Here is a 19,763-nt window from a genome sequence, read left to right on the forward strand (position 1 = left end):
TCACTCTTGTGGCCTCTCCCATTGCAGAGCACAGGCTCCGGAAGCACAGGCTCAGCAGCCATGGCTCATGGGCCCAGCCGCTTCGCGGCACATGGGATCTTCCCAGACTGGAGCATGAACCCGTGTCCCCTGCATCGCAGGTGGACTCCCAACCACTGCGTCACCAGGGAAGCCCGCAGCTCATTATTAAAAAAACAAACCAATCCAAAAATGGGCAGAAAACCTAAATAGACATTTCTCCAAAGAGGACATACAGATGGCCAAGAAGCACATGAAAAGCTGCTCAACATCACTAATTATTAGAGAAATGCAAATCAAAACTACAATGAGATATCACCTCACACCAGTTAGAATGGGCATCATCAGAAAATCTACAAACAACAAATGCTGGAGAGGGTGCGGAGTAAAGGGAAACCTCTTGCATTGTTGGTGGGATTGTAAATTGATACAGCCACTATGGAGAACAGTATGGAGGTTCCTTAAAAAACTAGAAATAGAACTACCATACGACCCAGCAATCCCACTACTGGGCATATACCTAGAGAAAACCATAATTCAAAAAGACACATGCACCCCAATATTCACTGCAGCACTATTTACAATAGCCAGGTCATGGAAGCAACCTAAATGCCCATCGACAGATGAATGGATAAAGAAAATATGGTACATATCTACAATCGAATATTACTCAGCCATAAAAAGGAACGAAATTGGGTCATTTGTAGAGATGTGGATGGATCTAGAGGCTGTTATACAGAGCGAAGTAAGTCGGCAACAGAAAAACAAATATTGTATATTAACACATATATGTGGAACCTAGAAAAATGGTACAGATGAACCGGTTTGTAGGGCAGAAATTGAGACACAGATGTAGAGAAGAAATGTATGGACACCAAGGGAGGAAAGTGGCAGGGGGTGGGGATGGTGGTGGGATGAACAGGGCGATTGGGATTGACATGTATACACTGATGTGTATAAAATTGATGACTAATAAGAACCTTCTGTATAAAAAAATAAATAAAATAAAATTCAAAAAATTTTTAAAAAAGCAAATTCATTCTAACTCCTCAGAGCTGATGTCTATGCCCTCACCCAGTTCTAAGACAAAAAGAAAAAAAGTAAGCTGTTTATTCTCTGTATAATTTTAAGCTTTTAGAAGCTTATACATTCATTTTATTTATGTTTTATACACATATTGAGCACAACGCATGAACTTAATACATGCTAATAACAGAAGAAAACAAATTATATTACAAAATGCAAATTCTTCTTAGTTGCATAAACTTACTTAAACAGCTAGTTTCTAGACATCAATTTTCGAATAATCGAGTTTTCTCTAAGTTACTCCAGAAGACTATTTGCATATAACTTTTGGAAATCTCCACTCCAAATTTCTTTCAATGTAAATAGCACTTAATGTTTTCAATCAGTAACAGGCTTAAAGAATACACTAGAATATCTGAGATCAGTGCTCTAGACTTTTCTACCTATCAGAAGTGTGTGTGTGTGTGTGTGTGTGTGTGTGTGTGTGTGTGTAACAATAGAGTAACTGAATTTGAGCCAAATCCATCTTGCAGCTGTACTAATAATTTGATCCTAAAAGGATATTTAAGTATGTATTCAAATATGGATAACTTAAAAATCTTAAAATCTCAAGCCACAGTCACAAAAAATGGTATCATGAAGTAAAATTTCTTTAGAATCTCCATTTACAATTCCAAAAAAAAAAAGCCACAGATACAGAGAACTATCTGATAGTTAATTTTATTCACCTCTGCTCTGATTTTAATATGACTACATTAAAAAACCTTGTAAAGAAATTTAGCAATGTTAAATTTCAGTTCAAGGCCTTTTTAAAACCTTTCAGTTCCAGCATAGAAATAATACACAGAAATATCATTTCTAATGCCTGAGAAACAGTGAAGCATGTGCTTTAAAGAACGAAGTCATATTAGTCTCACCTGCATTGATGCTCCTTCCACTCTTGCCACACAGGCAACCTGATCCAGGAAAGTCACCGCCACAGGCACCGCCACAAAGAAGCCTTTACAAAATGCCTTGAAGTATCTCTTCACCCAGCCTTGAGACAGTGCCATACCTAAAAGCACAAAGAAAACAAATATGAAATTAGCCTCAAAAAGGTGAAAAAGAAAAACATAAAAACAGCCCAAGAAAAATAAGAGTTAAGAAAAAGCAACCTCATCTCAATATGTTTCACACTCATCCCTATAACCATTGGAATAAATTTGACTTAAAATCCCAAAGGCAAATACATTAACTTAGGTTAACTCTTTTCAGTAGCTCAAGTAGCTTACTAATTTCAATAGAAAACTTCTCCTCACAAAGCAATGAGTTAGGAAAAAAATAAGCATTCCAAAAGTAAATCCTTTCCTGTTGCTGACTATGGTGGAGATGCTCCTTAAAGCCCTGATATCTGTTCTCTTCTGCAATAATAGAAGTTCTAGTGGGACACATGGCTGCCCAGCCTCCCTTGCAGCTAAGTGTGACCATGTGACTATGTATGATGAATGGCATATGAGCAGCAATTACATACTTCCACACTGTGCCCTTAAAAGAAGTATGCCCTCCACTTTCTGTTCCCATTTTGTGATACCTGTGATAAGGACGTGGTTGTAGGATCAGGAGTAGCCATCTCAAGTTAAAGATGGCAAAGCAACAAAAGAGAAGGTTCCTAGGTCCCCAGCACCATGCAGACACTGTCATTGCCCTGCATCGCTTACACTCGAGCTGTTAATTAAGAGGTAAATCATTTTCCATCTTATTTAAGCCAATGCTATAGGGCCTATGTTATAGCAGCCAGACTGATCCTAACTAATACAACAATGAAATCTACGAAAAATCAAGAAAAAAAATCACTGCATATGAATTCAATACAGAAAATTATCAACCCTCACTTAGCCCTGTAACTTGATTAATTTTCAGATTTCAGATTGCCTAGCTAAGGCAATCCTTAAACTGTCTCAAGCAATGAAAAACAAAATAGTGAGAGATCAAAATATGCCACCCTAGAAGATCCAATGGACCCAAACTCAGTCCAACAGATGAAGAATCTTCCTGGCTGGAAAAGACAAATGACCAGTTCACCAGTTTCTCAAAACAATACTTATTCATACTGTGTAACAGACTATAATTTTTGTCTGTTTTATTTCTTGAACAGGACTAGATAGATACAGGGAGACCAGATTATTCTAGCAGTCCAGGGCAAGACATGATGGTAGGATGGATTATGGTGGTGGTGGTGGTGGTGGAGAGGGACCAACATGGGCAAACTTATACCTATTTTGGAAGTTAAACTGACAGGATTGAAAATGGATGGGCAAAGGCTGGGGAGAGGAGAGGAGACAAGAAAACTGTCAAGGTGTAGTTGTGACCTATCCAAGCACTGTTATTTTGTCATTCCCTTGGATTGCATTCCAAAGTACTAAAAACATGCTCATGATTCAATTCCTCAAACTTCTAATAAGTACAAGGTCATAAGGTGGGTGCTAGGGATACAGGAGTGAAAAGGAGATACGGTCCTTGCACTCAAGGAGTTACAAAGTGCCAGGGAAGACTGCCCTTAAACAAATATTTCCAATGGAAATGAGCATTAAAATGGGCCAATGTCTCTGGAGCACAGGAACATGGAGCAAGGAAATCTATCCATCAGAAAATGATTCAGAAAGGTCTCTCAAAGGAAATGGCATTTGAGGTGAGACCTGGGCTCTTCAGCAAAAGGAGCAGCATGTATGAAGTCTTCAGAGCAAAATAAAATATGGTTATTATAGAAACTAAAAGAAGTTCAGTTTGGATGGAGTATACACAAACTTTACCATGTTAATTCTCAATTTTTAATTCAGTAAACATTTATTTATTGCCTGCTAAACACCAATGCTAAGTGCAGAGGATATAAAGACAGCTACATATACAGTATAATATTTAAAAACTCTCACTAAATATATTTTCTATATAAATGTATGCATATAAAAGCATTTTAAATAGTTATCTGCAGTATTGTTTTAATCATTTAATAAACACCGATATGTCACTTGAATAATTATTAAAATACAGAGAGACATAAAAAAGCAGGTTTACCAAAATGCTAAAAATGGTTCATTCTAGATGTTGAGAAAGTAGATGATGAACTATTTTCTTCTTTGAACTTCAGTTGGTTTCTAATATTTAAAAAAGAAAGATGGTCCTCAGAAGTCACTTTAATGTATAGATACTATGGGGTAAAACTAGTCTTGCTCTCTTTCCCATCACAATAAACAAACCACACTTTTGCAGTCTAGTCCCTGCTGCTCCAAGTAGAACAAGTAAGATTCTTCTCTGTTTGTGCACCGATCGATATATTATAACTGACTGCAATTCTTTTATGTAGCCGATTCAGACTATGACAGAATATTACATGCTTTTGAAAACATCTTGAAAGTCTGAAGAGCCTTGGAAATTCTTACCTTTCTACTCACCCATAGTAAGTACTTCAGTTCAAACAGGAAAAAAATACTGACAATTCATATAACAACTAACCTGACCACTTGACTATTTAAGTAATTAATAAACTGGCTTTAAACACACAAACCTATGCTTGCTTAAATATATTTTAATAATCAGGTCAAAGAGACTTAGATAACCAGAGGATTTAGACTCAAAAAAAAAACGGATAGTACAAATAGAAAAACTTGCTTCTATATATCTGTGGCTCTTAGAATAAAAGTAGCAAATATATTGACAGAATGAAAATATAATGTGTTCTCTTGGCTGTTCCCTGTGCCCTGCATGCATGGACCTTCACCTTCACTAAATAACTAGGGATAGCAGCAGGATAGAAACTAGGAAAGCTTCAAATACGATGACGCCACAGCTATCCCAGTTGTAAGGTAGCATGCATGATTACAATGTAAATTAAAGGGGAAAAATACATTAACATAAGTTGCATTAAATTCAGGTTCCCAGAATTTTACACCTTCAATTCTTTTCCAATATAAACTCCCCCCTATACTGCTACTCCATTCAGTCACTGTGGCACCCAGGAAGGAGCATGGTAACGAGTGTCAGGGGCCCTGAGGTGGTGTCCTCTCTATGTCTACAAATAGCTGCATGACTTTGATCAACTCACTTCTGGTCCTCAGTTTCCTCATCTATAAAAAGAAAGGGGTTAGATTCAATTTCTAAGATCCTTTCTAGGGTTAACATTCTATATTTCTATACATTTTTTGATTGCTTCTCCAGGACGTTGAAAAGGTACTAAAATTAAGAAAAGCACTTAGATTATTATTGACTAAGAAGAAATGTTATGTTGCCTTTTAGGTTTGAGATTTTTTTTAATGTTGAAAAGAAAAAATAACTTTGCTTTTATTAAACAAATAGTTAAAAAGGGAAGCAAAGAGGAAGTTGGAACTAGTGCAATTTCTGTGAAAGGACATTTTAAATACAGGTAAAGACCTGAAAGCCACTGCCCTTTCCCTTCTCACACTCACAACTCTACTGCTCATCAGGGCACTGCTGCCATCTCCTGCACAACGGTAAGGACAAATATTTTTCTACTGAGAGATTCTCAAAGAGCATGTGGGAGCTGTGGGAGGTGTGCCAATCTGAAGGTGTGCAGATTCTGCCCCAAGCCAAGGGGGAAAATAAAAGCTGCCTTGCAGATAAGGGGTCACTATTTTCAGAGGCTTAAAAGCAAAGTCTCAGTACAGTCCTGTCCTACCCGAATTGTGAACCACACCTCTACCTCATAATAAAACGCTTTTAGAAGCTTCTCACTATCATTAGAATACTAAAGCTATACATAAATGAAGAAATGAATATTATACTTCTATGTCAAGTCATATCAAATAAAATGTTTAAAGTGCTATGGCATTCACACTTCATTAAAGTTAATGTATTTCTTTTTCTATAAAGAACCATCGGGATGATCTGGTGTTTTGTTCACACCTTAAATGTTTAAAACTACCATACTAATAAGCACCTAGCATCCACTTCCTCTGCCAAAATTTCCTTTAAGCAATAATAATGTGACCATCCCCGGCAAAAAAGGAATAATTTTTATTCCTAGTGAACTAGTGAACTCAATTCTTCTAGTAACCATGCAAGTCATTTAGGTTCAAAACACTGCTCCTGAGAAAATTATTGCTTAAGTAGCAGGCACATCTGGTTCATTGCTAAAGTACATAAACTGAGAATATTTTTAAATAAGCTTTCAGAGTTCACTGAAATCATATTTGCCACCTGGTATAAAACACCTGCAAGTAAAAGGTTTTTTGGTGCTACTGACCTCAACCACATAATGACCTATACTCTAAATACCTCTCTTTCCTCTCACAACTTGTTATGGTTTGATCATACATGAATTCATCTAAAATCATTCTTAAATTTGCATATATTTTAGCTTATACAAAGTCACTAATCACTCATCCATAGCAACCAGGTGAATAAATACAACTCAAGTCATCCTAATTATAAAAACTATTTTAAAATTGTGTGGCAGGTTTGAAGGTAAAAGGAAAACAATAAATTACAAAGCAGTATCTTATATAAAATGTAACCTTTCTATCATAGAAATCAGCCTGCACATTTGGATAGCCAAATCAAGATTTTATTTGTAAATTCAAACTATGAATATCAGAGAATAAAAGAGCAGGGACCCAAACAAATCTGACACCCAATTCCTGACTCAGTCAATATATATTTATTGATCACCTACTATGTAACTGTGCTAAGGGGTGAGCACATAATGCAGAACAAGGCAGGCTTGGTCCTTGGCCACGTGGAGCTTACATTTTCATTCTCTCTACATTAAGTGCCTACTTTGTGCTACTCACTATGCTAAGATACCAAAAGTAAAATGGTACACTGAGTCATAGTTCCTTCCCAAAGGCCCTGTGATAAGATCACAAGAAATGAGTAGATGACCACACACGATCAGGCTACCCTCCTCCATGTATCTCTCCAGGAGCTCCTGGTACCAATAACCTCACTCTGCAAACAAAGCATAAGCATGTGCAATAGGAGGCAGGAGGCATTAGGATACGTTTACACTGAATCAAGGGAAAAATAATAACTGATGAACTAGAACAATTTTGATTCCACTGGAAGCAGATCTGGGAAAGTAACTGATGGATACCAATTTGAAATAAATTACAGGGCCACCTTCCTCCTTTCAGATTATAAATAAATACTATAAAAATAGATAATTGGTAATCTTTAGAATGTGAACTCCAGCATGAAATTATTTATCTTTTAACTTGTGTGACTTAATAATTCTCACTCAAAAATGTGCAGAAAGGACAAAACAGCAAGAAAAAATAAAGAATGAAGAAAAACCAATCAAAAATAATAAAGGAAAGAAAGCTGGGCTTCCCTGGTGGCACAGGGGTTAAAACTCCGCCTGCCAATGCAGGGGACACGGGTTCAAGCCCTGGGCCAAGAAGGTCACACATGCCGCAGAGCAATTAAGCCCGTGCGCCACGACTACTGAGCCTGTGCTCTAGAGCCCACAAGCCACAACTACTGAAGCCCATGAGGCACAATTACCAAAGCCCGCACACCTAGAGCCCATGCTCCGCAATAAGAGAAGCCACCACAATGAGAAGCTTGAGCACCACAACAAAGAGTAGCCCCTGCTCAGTGCAACTAGAGACAGCCCGTGCACAGCAACGAAGACCCAACACAGCCATAAATAAATAAATACATAAATAAATTTATTTTAAAAAATAAAAGAAAGAAAGAAATGTAATGGGTTACACATAAAGTGAATCATGTTCTGGAAAAGAAACCCAATTTTAAAAGTCCACACTGGGGTTGGCTGTGTGAACACAGCCTGAAGGGGGCTAGAGTGCCACAGCTAGCCTGGAGGGAGTCCGGGAAAAAGTCTGGACCTCCCTAAGAGACAAGAGATTATTGTTTCGGGGTGCGCAAGGAGAGGGGATTCAGAGCACCACCTAAATGAGCTCCAGAGATGGGCGTGGGCCACGGCTATCAGCGCAGACCCCAGAGACGGGCATGAGACGCTAAGGCTGCTGCTGCCGCCACCAAGAAGCCTGTGTGCAAGCACAGGTCACTATCCACACCTCCCCTCCGGGGAGCCTGTGCAGCCTGCCACTGCCAGGGTTCTGTGATACAGGGACAACATTTCCAGGAGAACACACGGCATGCTTCAAGCTGGTGCAACATCATGCTGGCTTCTGTCGCTGCAGGCTCGCCCCACATTCCGTACCCTTCCCTCCCACCGGCCTAAGTGACCCAGAGTCCCCTAATCAGCTGCGACTTTAACACCATCCTGGCTGCGCAGGGAACAGACCACCTCAGGTGACCTACATGCAGAGGCGGGGCCAAATCCAAAGCTGAACCCCAGGAGCTGTGTGAACAAAGAAGAGAAAGGAAAATCTCTCCCAGCAGCCTCAGGAGCAGTGGATTAAATCTCCACAATCAACTTGATGTACCCTCCATCTCTGAAATACCTGAATCGACAACAAATCATCCCAAAATTGAGGCAGTGGACTTTAGGAGCAACTGCAGACTTGGACTTTGCTTCCTGCATCTAATTTGTTTCCGGTTTTATGTTGATCTTCATTTAGTATTTAGAGCTTACTATCACTGGTAGATTTGTTTACTGATTTGGTTGCTCTCTTCCTTTTATATATTTTTTTTCCTTTTTCTCTTTTTGTGAGTGTGTATGTGTATGCTTCTTTTAGTGATTTTATCTATATAGCTTTGCTTTCACCATCTGTCCTAGGGTTCCGCCTGTTTTGTTTTTTCTGGTTTTTTGGTATAGTTTTTAGTGTTTGTTATCATTGGTGGATTTGTTTATTGGTGTGGTTGCTCTCTTCTTTCTTCCTTATTTTTTTATTTTTTACAATATTTTTTAATTTTTATTTTAATAACTTTATTTTACTTTATTTTACTTTTTATTTCATTTTTTTCTCCCTTTTCCCCTGAGCCACGTGGCTGACAAGGTCTTGGTGCTCTGGCTGGGTGTCAGGACGGAGCCTCTTAGATGGGAGAGCCGAGTTCAGGACATTGGTCCAACAGAGACCTCCCAGCTCCACGTAATATAAAATGGCGAAAGCTCTCCCAGAGATCTCCATCTCAATGCTAACAACCAGCTCCACTCAACAACGAGTAAGCTACAGTGCTGGACACACCATGCCAAACAACAACCAAGACAGGAACACAAACCCAACCATTAGCAGAGAGGCTGCCTAAAATCATAATAAGGCCACAGACACCCCAAAACACACCTTGGGATGCAGTCCTGCCCACCAGAAAGACAAGATCCAGACTCATCCACCAGAACACAGGCACCAGTTCCCTCCAGCAGGAAGCCTACACAACCCACTAAACGAACCTTACCCACTAGGAGCAGACAGCAAAAACATTGGGAATTATGAACCTGCAGGCTGTGAAATGGAAACCCCAAACACAGTAAATTAAGCAAAATGAGAAGACAGAGAAATACACAGCAGATGAAAGAGCAAGGTAAAAACCCACTAGACCAAAAAAAAGAAGAGGAAATAGGCAGTCTACCTGAAACAGAATTCAGAGTAATGATAGTAAAGATGATCCAAAATCTTGGAAACAGAATGGAGAAAACAGAAGAAACGATTAAAAAGGACCTAGAAGAACTAAAGAGCAAACAAACAATGATGAACACAAAAAATGAAATTAAAAATTCTCTAGAAGGGATCCATAGCAGAATAACTGAGACAGAAGAACAGATAAGTGACATGGAAGATAAAAGAGTGGAAATAACTACCACAAAGCAGAATAAAGACAAAATAATGAACAGAACTGAGGACAGTCTCAGAGACCTGTGGGACAACAGTAAACACACCAACATTCAAATTATAATGGTCCCAGAAGAAGAAGAGAAAAAGAAAGGTACTGAGAAAATATTTGAAGACATTATAACTGAAAACTTCCCAAATATGGGAAAGGAAATGGTCAGTCAAGTCCAGAAAGTGCAGAGTCCCATACAGGATAAATGCAAGAAGAAACACGCCAAGACACATATTAATCAAACTATCAAAAATTAAATACAGGGCTTCACTGGTGGAACAGTGGTTAAAAATCCACCTGCCAGTGCAGGAGACAGGGGTTTGAGCCCTGGCCCAGGAAGATCCCACATGCCACGGAGCAACAAAGCCTGTGTGCCACAACTACTAAGCCTGCACTATAGAGCCCATGACCCACAACTACTGAAGTCCGTGTGCCTAGAGACTGTGCTCCGCAACAAAAGAAACCACTGCAATGAGAAGCCAGTGCACCAAAATGAAGAGTAACCCCCACTCATCACAACTAGAGAAAAGCCCGCACGCAGCAACGAACACCCAATGCAGCCAAAATTTTTTTTAATGTTTTTAATTAAATACAAAGAGAAAATATTTAAAGCAGCAAGGGAAAAGCAACAAATAACATATAAGGGAATCACCATAAGGTTAACAGCTGATTTCTCAGCAGAAACTCTATAAGCCAGAAGGGTGTGGCAGGACATATTTAAAGTGATGAAAGGGAAAATCCTACAACCAAGATTACTCTAACCAGCAAGGATCTCATTCAGATTCAACGGAGAAATTAAAACGTTTACAGACAAGCAAAAGCTAAGAGAAGTCAGCACCACCAAACCAGCTTTACAACAAATGCTGAAGGAACTTCTCTAGGCAGGAAACACAAGAGAAGGAAAAGACCTACCATAACAAACCCAAAACAATCACGAAAATGGTAATAGGAACATACATATCGATAACTGCCTTAATGTAAATGGATTAAATGCTCCAACCAAAAGACAGAGACAGGCTGAATGGATACAAAAACAAGACCCGTCTATAGGCTGTCTACAAAGGACCCACTTCAGACCTAGGGACACATACAGACTAAAAGTGACGGGATGGAAAAAGATATTCCATACAAATGGAAATCAAAATAAAGCTAGAGTAGCAATTCTCATATCAGACAAAATAGACTTTAAAATAAAGAATGTTACAAGACACAAAGAAGGGCACTACATAACGATCAGGGGACCAATCCAGAAGATATAACAATTATAAATATTTATGCACCCAACATAGGAGCACCTCAAAACATTAGGCAAATGCTAACAGCCATAAAAGGGGAAATCGACAGTAACACAATCATAGTAGGAGACTTTAACACCCCACTTTCACCAATGGACAGATCATCTGAAATGAAAATAAATAAGGAAAAACAAGCTTGAAATGCTACATTAAAAAAGATGGACTTAATTGATATATATATAGGACATTCCATCCAAAAACAACAGAAAACACTTTCTTCTCAGGTGCTCATGAAACATTCTCCAAGACAGATCATATCTTGGGTCACAAATCAAGCCTTGGTAAACTTAAGAAAATGAAATCGTATCAAGTTTCTTTTCTGACCACAACAGTATGAGACTAGGTATCAATTACAGGAAAAAATCTATAAAAATAAAAACACATGGAGGCTAAACAATACACTAGTAAATACCAAGAGATCACTGAAGAAATCAAAGAGGAAATCAAAAAATACCTAGAAACAAATGACAATGAAAACACGACGACCCAAAACCTATGGGATGCAGGAAAAACAGTTCTAAGAGGGAAGTTTATAGCAATAAAATTCTCCTCAAGAAACAAGAAACATCTCAAATAAACACCCTAACCTTACACATAAAGCAATTAGAGAAACAAGAAAAAAAAAAACCCGAAGTTAGCAGAAGCAAAGAAATCATAAAGATCAGATCAGAAATAAATGAAAAACAAATGAAGGAAACAACAGCAAAGATCAACAAAAATAAAAGCTAGTTCTTTGAGAAGATAAACAAAATTGATAAACCATTAGTCAGACTCATCAAGAAAAAAAGGGAGAACACTCAAATCAACAGAATTAGAAATGAAAAAGTAGAAGTAACAACTGACACTGCAGAAATACAAAGGATCGTGAGAGATTACTACAAGCAACTATATGCCAATAAAATGGACAACCTGAAAGAAATGGACAAATTCTTAGAAAAGCACAACCTTCCGAGACTGAACCAGCAAAAAATTAAAAATATAAACAGACCAATCACAAACACTGAAATTGAGACTGTGATTAAAAATATTCCAACAAACAAAAGCCCAGGACCAGATGGCTTCACAGGCAAATTCTATCAAACATTTAGAGAAGAGCTAACACCTATCCTTCTCAAACTCTTCCAAAGTATAGCAGAGAGGAACACTCCCAAACTCATTCTACGAGGGCACCATCACCCTGACACCAAAACCAAACAAAGATGTCACAAAGAAACTACAGGCCAATATCACTGATGAACACAGATGCAAAAATCCTCAACAAAATACTAGCAAACAGAATCCAACAGCACATTAAAAGGATCATACACCATGATCAAGTGGGGTTTATTCCAGGAATGCAAGGATTCTTCAGTATACACAAATCAATCGACATGATAACCCATGTTAACAAACTGAAGAATTAAAACCATATGATCATCTCAATAGATGCAGAAAAAGCTTTTGACAAAATTTAACACCCATTTATGATAAAAACCCTCCAGAAAGGAGGCATAGAGGGAACTTAGCTCAACATAATAAAGGTCATACATGACACAACCACAGCCAACATTGTTCTCAATGGTGAAAAACTGAAACCATTTCCTCTAAGATCAGGAACAAGACAAGGTTGCCACTCTCACTACTATTATTCAACATAGTTTTGGAAGTTTCAGCCACAGAAATCAGAGGAGAAAAACAAATAAAAGGAATCCAAACTGGAAAAGAAGAAGTAAAACTGTCACTGTTTGCAGATGACATGATACTATACATAGAGAATCCTAAAGATGCTACCAGAAAACTACTAGAGCTAATCAATGAATTTGGTAAAGTAGCAGGATACAAAATTAATGCACAGAAATCTCTTGCATTCCTATACACTAATGATGAAAAATTTGAAAGAGAAATTAAGGAAACACTCCCATTTACCACTGCAACAAAAAGAATAAAATACCTAGGAATAAACCTACATAAGGAGAAAAAAGACCCATATGCAGAAAACTACAAGACACTGATGAAAGAAATTAAAGATGATACAAACAGATGATACAAACATGTACTTGGACTGGAAGAATCAACATTGTGAAAATGACTACACTACCCAAAGCAATCTACAGATTCAATGCAATCCCTATCAAACTACCAATGGCATTTTTCACAGAACTAGAACAAAAATTTCACCATGTGTATGGAAACACAAAAGACCCCAAAGAGCCAAAGCAATCTTAAGAAAGAAAAACGGAGCTGGAGGACAGCTGGAGGACCCAAACATCAGACTGTACTACAGTATACTATCAGACTATACTACAAAGCTACAGTAATCAAGACAGTATGGGCCTGGCACAAAAACAGAAATATAGATTAATGGAAGAGGATAGAAAGCCCAGAGATAAACCCATGCACATATGGTCACTTTATTTTTGATAAAGGAGGCAAGAATATACAATGGAGAAAAGACAGCCTCTTCAATAAGTGGTGTTGGGAAAAATGGACAGCTACATATAAAAGAATGAAATGAGAACACTCCCTAACACCATATACAAAAATAAACTCAAAATGGATTAAAGACCTAAATGTAAGGCCAGACACTATAAAGCTCTTAGAGGAAAACATAGGCAGAACACTCTATGACATAAATCACAGCAATATCCTTTTTGACCCACCTCCTAGAGAAATGGAAATAAAAACAAAAATAAACAAATGGGATCTAATGCAACCTAAAAGCTTCTGCACAGCAAAGGAAACCATAAATAAGACAAAACGACAACCCTCAGAATGGGAGAAAATATTTGCAAATGAAGCAACTGACAAAGGATTAATCTCCAAAATTTACAAGCAGCTCATGCAGCTCAATATCAAAAACACAAACAACCCAATCCAAAAACGGGTAGAAGACCTAAATAAACATTTCTCCAAAGAAGATATACAGATTGCCAATAAACACATGAAAGGATGCTCAACATCACTAATCATTAGAGAAATGCAAATCAAAACTACAATGAGGTATCACCTCACACAGGTCAGAATGGCCATCATCAAAAAATCTACACACAAGAAATGCTGGAGAGGGTGTGGAGAAAAGGGAATCCTCTTGCACTGTTGGTGGGAATGTAAATTGGTGCAACCACTATGGAGAACAGTATGGAGGTTCCTTAAAAAGCTAAAATCAGAACTACCATATGACCCAGCAATCCCACTACTGGGCATATACCCTGAGGAAACCATAATTCAAAAAGAGTCATGTACCACAATGTTCATTGCAGCACCATTTACAATAGCCAGGATATGGAACATATGTAAATGTCCATTGATAGATGAATGGATAAAGAAGATGTGGCACATATATACAATGGAATATTACTCAGCCATAAAAGGAAACGAAATTGAGTTATTTGTTGTGAGATGGTTGGACCTAGAGTCTGTCATACAGAGTGAAGTAAGTCAGGAAAAGAAAAACAAATACCGTATGCTAACACATATATATGTAATCTAAAAAAAAAAAAAAATGGTTCTGAAGAACTTAGGGGCAGGACTGGAATAAAGACACAGACATAGAGAATGGACTTGAGGACGTGGGGAGAGGGAAGTGTATGCTGGAACGAAGTGAGAAAGTGGCATTGACATATATACATTACCAAATGTAAAATAGATAGCTAGTGAGAAGCAGCCGCATAGCAGAGGGAGATCAGCTCGGTGCTTGTGTCTAACTAGAAGGGTGGGATAGGGAGGGTGGGAGGGAGACGCAAGAGGGAGGAGATATGGGGATATGTGTATAGGTATGGTTGATTCACTTTGTTATACAGCAGAAACTAACACACCATTGTAAAGCACCAATTATACTCCAATAAAGATGTTAAAATAAATAAATAAATAAATAAAAGTTCACATAGTGGGACTTCACTGGATTCCCTGAGAATCCAAAAGACCTCAGCACAAATCATGATTCAATCATGTGACTTTGGACAAATTCCTTCATCTTCCTGAGCCACAATTTTTCCACATGAGAAACCTTGCGGGGTGTTTTGGAAGTTCAGAATGTTCAGATGTGTGGCATTTTTTTAAAAAATAAGCATTAATATTAAGGGAAATAAAAAACCCATAAAACTAGCATCTGAACATATTATGTGTAATGTATTAGAGAACAATGGCTAGATCATCAAATAAAAGGTGTTTCTTCAGATAAAAGCATTAGCCATGTCCAAAGAAAAGGACTAGCAATAACAAATCAAAAAAGGGCAAGAGACTTAAGGATGTCCATTACATACAATAAAACCTATAAAGCCTATCTTCTAAATAATGGGACACCTAATATCCAGAGTCATAGTTTTGTTCTACTTTGAATCTAATCTTGTTCTCAGATTTGATGGGTTAGGGATGATTATCTTTCCTGATGTTTGCCAAATAACAAGAATTATGGAGTCCCAACACCAGCACTGTCCTAGGTGTCTTAAGAATTATTTTTAAGCAGAACGTAAGAAATATATGACTTAGCAATAAAATTGGACCAGAGGAATAATTTATATAATAAACATTGGGAAAAAAGAAAAGAAAAATAAGAGCTGAATTGCAAGAAAAAAAATTCATGCAAAAAGCTGAAAAGAAAAAAATGAATTAGAATGTAGGTGGTAAGTTTAAGAATGTTCACTCTAAAATTCTTACAATTTTTCTGTACGTTTAAAATTTTTCATTAAAATGTTGAAAGTAAAAGAAGGATAAATTACATTTGGTAAATTTCGCAGACAAGAGGAAAATGTGATTATGAGAGTAAAGGTACATAATGGCCTATTTCAGATACTGAGAATACGGGCCAGACCACGGAACAGGAGATATATTAAGAGCAGTGAGGAATAAGACTGGATTTAATGCTTATTTTTTATTTTGCTTTGTTTTGTTTCTTAGCAATATGGAAATCACCATCCCAATGTTTTTGGAAACCATATAAAACAAGATCCATATCACAACAGTTGCCCTCTCTAAGAGCTGGCTCAGGCCACCCTAATCCTATATCCTTATCCTTTAAGTCCATGTAGACACCATTTGACTGCATTTACAAGTAAGGCCCAATCTCAAATTTCAGTTATTAAGATGCCATAGATTCTACAAAAGTAGTTTACCATAAAAATTAACAGGACAGAAAATAGCTTTCTATGAAATGAGGAAAACCGTATTAAATGATGACCATTAGCAGGGAGAAGCTTGGCAAGATTTAAACTCTAATAACCACAAAATTTAGATTTCAACACTGTAGTCTATTTTTTTTCCAGTGTAATAGAAAAGCATAACTGCTGTCATTAAGTAGAAGCTAAAGGCAATGTGGATATTAAGCTAACAATGTAGCAACTTAAATATATGTGTAAATGAAACAGACCAGGTACTTATCTACACCCCAGAGAAAGTAATTAGAGGACTTTGGACTATTTCACCATAAACCTATTTATTCCTGAAGCAATAATACTTTGAATTAGCTAAAGAATGTATTTCCAGCATCAGAATACTTGCTGAACAGCTAAAAAGAAAATACAGCATTATTTAGCATTTAGACTGTGAGTGAAATTGGTTTTTAAAAAATTGAGAGCCTGTAAACGGAAAAAGTATGCTTTCCAAAAACAAAATCTCAAAACCCTTCAAAAATCAAAACTAAGCAATAGAAGTCAGAGGAAATAAGGAAAAGATGATAACGCTGAGAACCTATAAAAAGAAGGGCACAAGATCAACAAGAAGAATAATAGGAAGTAAGCACCAGGCGATAATATGAGTTTCTGGGGAAATGTCACCTAAAACTCCATGTGACACACAGTTCCCGGAGCACAGCTGTCCCTGACCTATCTTGCTACCTCCGATCCTGGCCTACTGTCTAATACTACTTCATACTCGTTTCTCCTAATTACTTTTCACAACATCTCTGCTTCTGCCCTATTTTTAAATGGTACAAGAGTCTCCAATGGGTTGAGCAGTAAAGTGGAAGAGTCAATTTTTTTTAAATACGTGATTTTAGGGTCTCATGAAAATCCTATCCTGACCCCTATCCCTCATGCTTCAAATGTGTTGCTTTCTTTAACCAGACACTAACTCAAATTCATGTCAAGAGATAAGGAACAAAAACATGGCTTTTCCTTTGATCAGGATTGAGAAGAGGAAATAGGAAGGTTTCTCAAAATAGCCAAGCCCACCAGCCCGCCAACGGGCAAAGATGGGAAGGTAAGGTCACAAAAAAGTAAGACTGGGAAATACAATGTAACCAGCAAAACTTACAGCCAGCCCAGGGACTGATACTACTCTCACAGAATGATAAATTTAAAAATTAGAAACACAGGCTCCCCCAGCAGGGGAAACACTTTAAGGCTCTGATTAGTCTGTCAAAAATAAAGCCTGTCCAAACTATGGTTGGAAGTTTTGGAAGGCTGCCCACGGCCCATCTATGGCAGCTGCATGTCCACGGGACGCTCAAACAGTGGCAGTGCAGGCTCAGTATTGGATAAAGACTCAGCCAGATGAGAAGATTTACGCAATTTAAAGTGAAAGCAACAGTGACCAAGGTCTTTGGAATGACTGGTTGTGGTCCTTTAAACTTACAAGTGTAAGCCCACACTCAGGCACATGCACTTGTTGAAATGGCAACAAAGGCCAGGCTGGCAACATGTTTTTAACAACAAAAGAAAGGCAGTCAAGAGGTCAGAGTACAAAGAGGCTCCTTCTGTACAGCCTGGGAACTAAGGCAGATGGAGCACAGCACTCTCTGGACTCAAGAGACTGCTGCACAGAAACTCCAGGGATCACAATGAGCCCCTGGTGAACATTATAGCAAATGGAGCTGAGATGTTTATTTAGATTGCTCCCCACACATAAATGACCTATTTTGATTTTGCCTACTTGCTGGTATATTAGAAGATTCTGTTTAAGATACCTGTGAAATTTCATTAACATGCAATGCCCTGAAGTTACAATGTATCTGCCTATCAAAGTATTTAAAATTACTCATAGAAATATGAAATAGTGTAAAAAACAAAAAACTGTTTAATACTGTAAGCAGGTATCTGCAATGAAATACAATGATCCCTACTGTATAATTCCAAAGAAGCATCAGAAGTTGGGGAAATAAAGCAACTTAAATGTCACCACATTATTATCAATATTATTTTGTGAATCTGTTATTAGATACTTGACCAATAAGAGTCAATGGCTCTCACATACAGTCGAGCATGGTATTATGGAACATTCCATCAATTCAATATTAGACTCTTTAAATGAATTAATGTGATATTAGTGCAGTAGTCAAATACATGAATGGAACAGTCAAGGGAGCTGTGGTGGTTTAAAAATGTTCCTGCAAACCCCTGACAGCCCTCCCTTCAAAACGAGGAGCCTAACTCCCATCTTCTTAAGAGTGGGCTGGACTTAGTGACTTGCTTCTAGCAAACACAATGTGGCAGAAGTGATGCTATATGACTGAAGCTAGTCAAAAAAAAGATAGCTTCCTCCTGCCTCTCTCTCCTGGATGACTACTTCTAGGCAAGCCAGCACCATGTCCTGAGGACAGCCAAGCCTGGCAAAAGCCCAATTAGAGAGCAATTAAGGCCTCCCTCCCCACAAGAGCCAGCACCCCCTGACCAGCCATGAGTGAGCCACCTGCAAGGTGCAAGACCCTCCCACCTCAGTTAAGCACTCAGATGACTGTGGCTCCGGTTGAAATCTTTCCTTCAACCCTAAGAGGGACCATGAACTAGAATTGTGGAGCTGAGCTGCTCCCAAATTTCTGACCCGTGGAAACTGTGAGAGAGAATAAACGTTTCAAAGCCACTGAGTTTGAGGGTAATTTGTTTTGCAGAAATAACTAATACAATAGTAAACCCAGAAATAAATCCAAAGACACAAAGAAATCTGGTATATGACAGAGATGTTCACATTGATAGGGAGGAGCCTGAATTAACACATGATGTGAAATAACTAACCACAGTTTGGAGGGAGAAAAAAAAAAACCAAAGGTGGATATTTTACTCATTATAGAAAGATAAATTCTGGATAATTCAAAGGTTAAATGTAAAAAATAAAAACATAAAAGCAACAAAAGAAAATAAAGGCAGACAGTATTTTAAGAGTGGAAAGAGGCATTTTTGAACATTTTATAAAACCCAGGAAACATAAAAGAAAAAAGATTGATGGATTTAACTTCATAAAAATCAAAACATCCCATAAATAAGGTTATAAGATAATCAGCATGATATTAAAAATTGCAATATATATTAATCCCAAAGGTTTAATATCGCTAAAATTATACAATTCTTAGAAGAAAAAAGGTAAATGTTCTGAGAGAAAAGTGAGTAAAATACATGAAAGGCATTTCACCAAAAGCAAAATATGGATAGTATATAAAGATATAAAAAGATGTTCAACCACATTAATAATAAAACAGATACAAATAAAAAAAATATATCACCTTTTTAACCTATCAGACTGGCAAAGATTCAGAAAACTAAAACTACCCAGTGTAGGAGCACAGAATTTATCATGCTCTCCTGGGAGTATAAATGGGTACAACCTTTCTTGAAAGTAATATTATAATATGTACTAAAGTGTTACATGAACACACACCTCTGATGCAGAGACACCACTTCTAGGGCACAAAGATATGATCAAGAATTTTCAGTACGCCACTGTTTACAACGGTGAAAAACTGAAAACAGCCTAAATGTCCATGAAAAAATAAAGAAA

The 19,763-nt window shown here is 37.7% G+C and overlaps 1 protein-coding gene across 6 annotated transcripts in view; it reads right to left on the reverse strand.

Moving 5' to 3' along the window:
- The window catches only part of IMMP2L (inner mitochondrial membrane peptidase subunit 2), a 906,926-nt gene that overhangs the window by 861,811 nt on the left and 25,352 nt on the right, over positions 1 to 19,763 (reverse strand). For all 6 annotated transcript variants that reach the window (XR_011246624.1, XM_069541018.1, XM_060020737.2 and 3 more), the window contains one exon: positions 1,962 to 2,098. Coding sequence is in view for 5 of the 6 variants with exons in the window: in XM_069541018.1 (XP_069397119.1) it covers positions 1,962 to 2,096 (135 nt within the window). In the remaining variant the exon portion in view is untranslated. The remainder of the gene's footprint in view (positions 1 to 1,961; positions 2,099 to 19,763) is intronic.

The sequence above is a fragment of the Delphinus delphis genome, chromosome 9 (genome assembly GCF_949987515.2).
Source record: "Delphinus delphis chromosome 9, mDelDel1.2, whole genome shotgun sequence".
Lineage (NCBI taxonomy): Eukaryota > Metazoa > Chordata > Mammalia > Artiodactyla > Delphinidae > Delphinus > Delphinus delphis.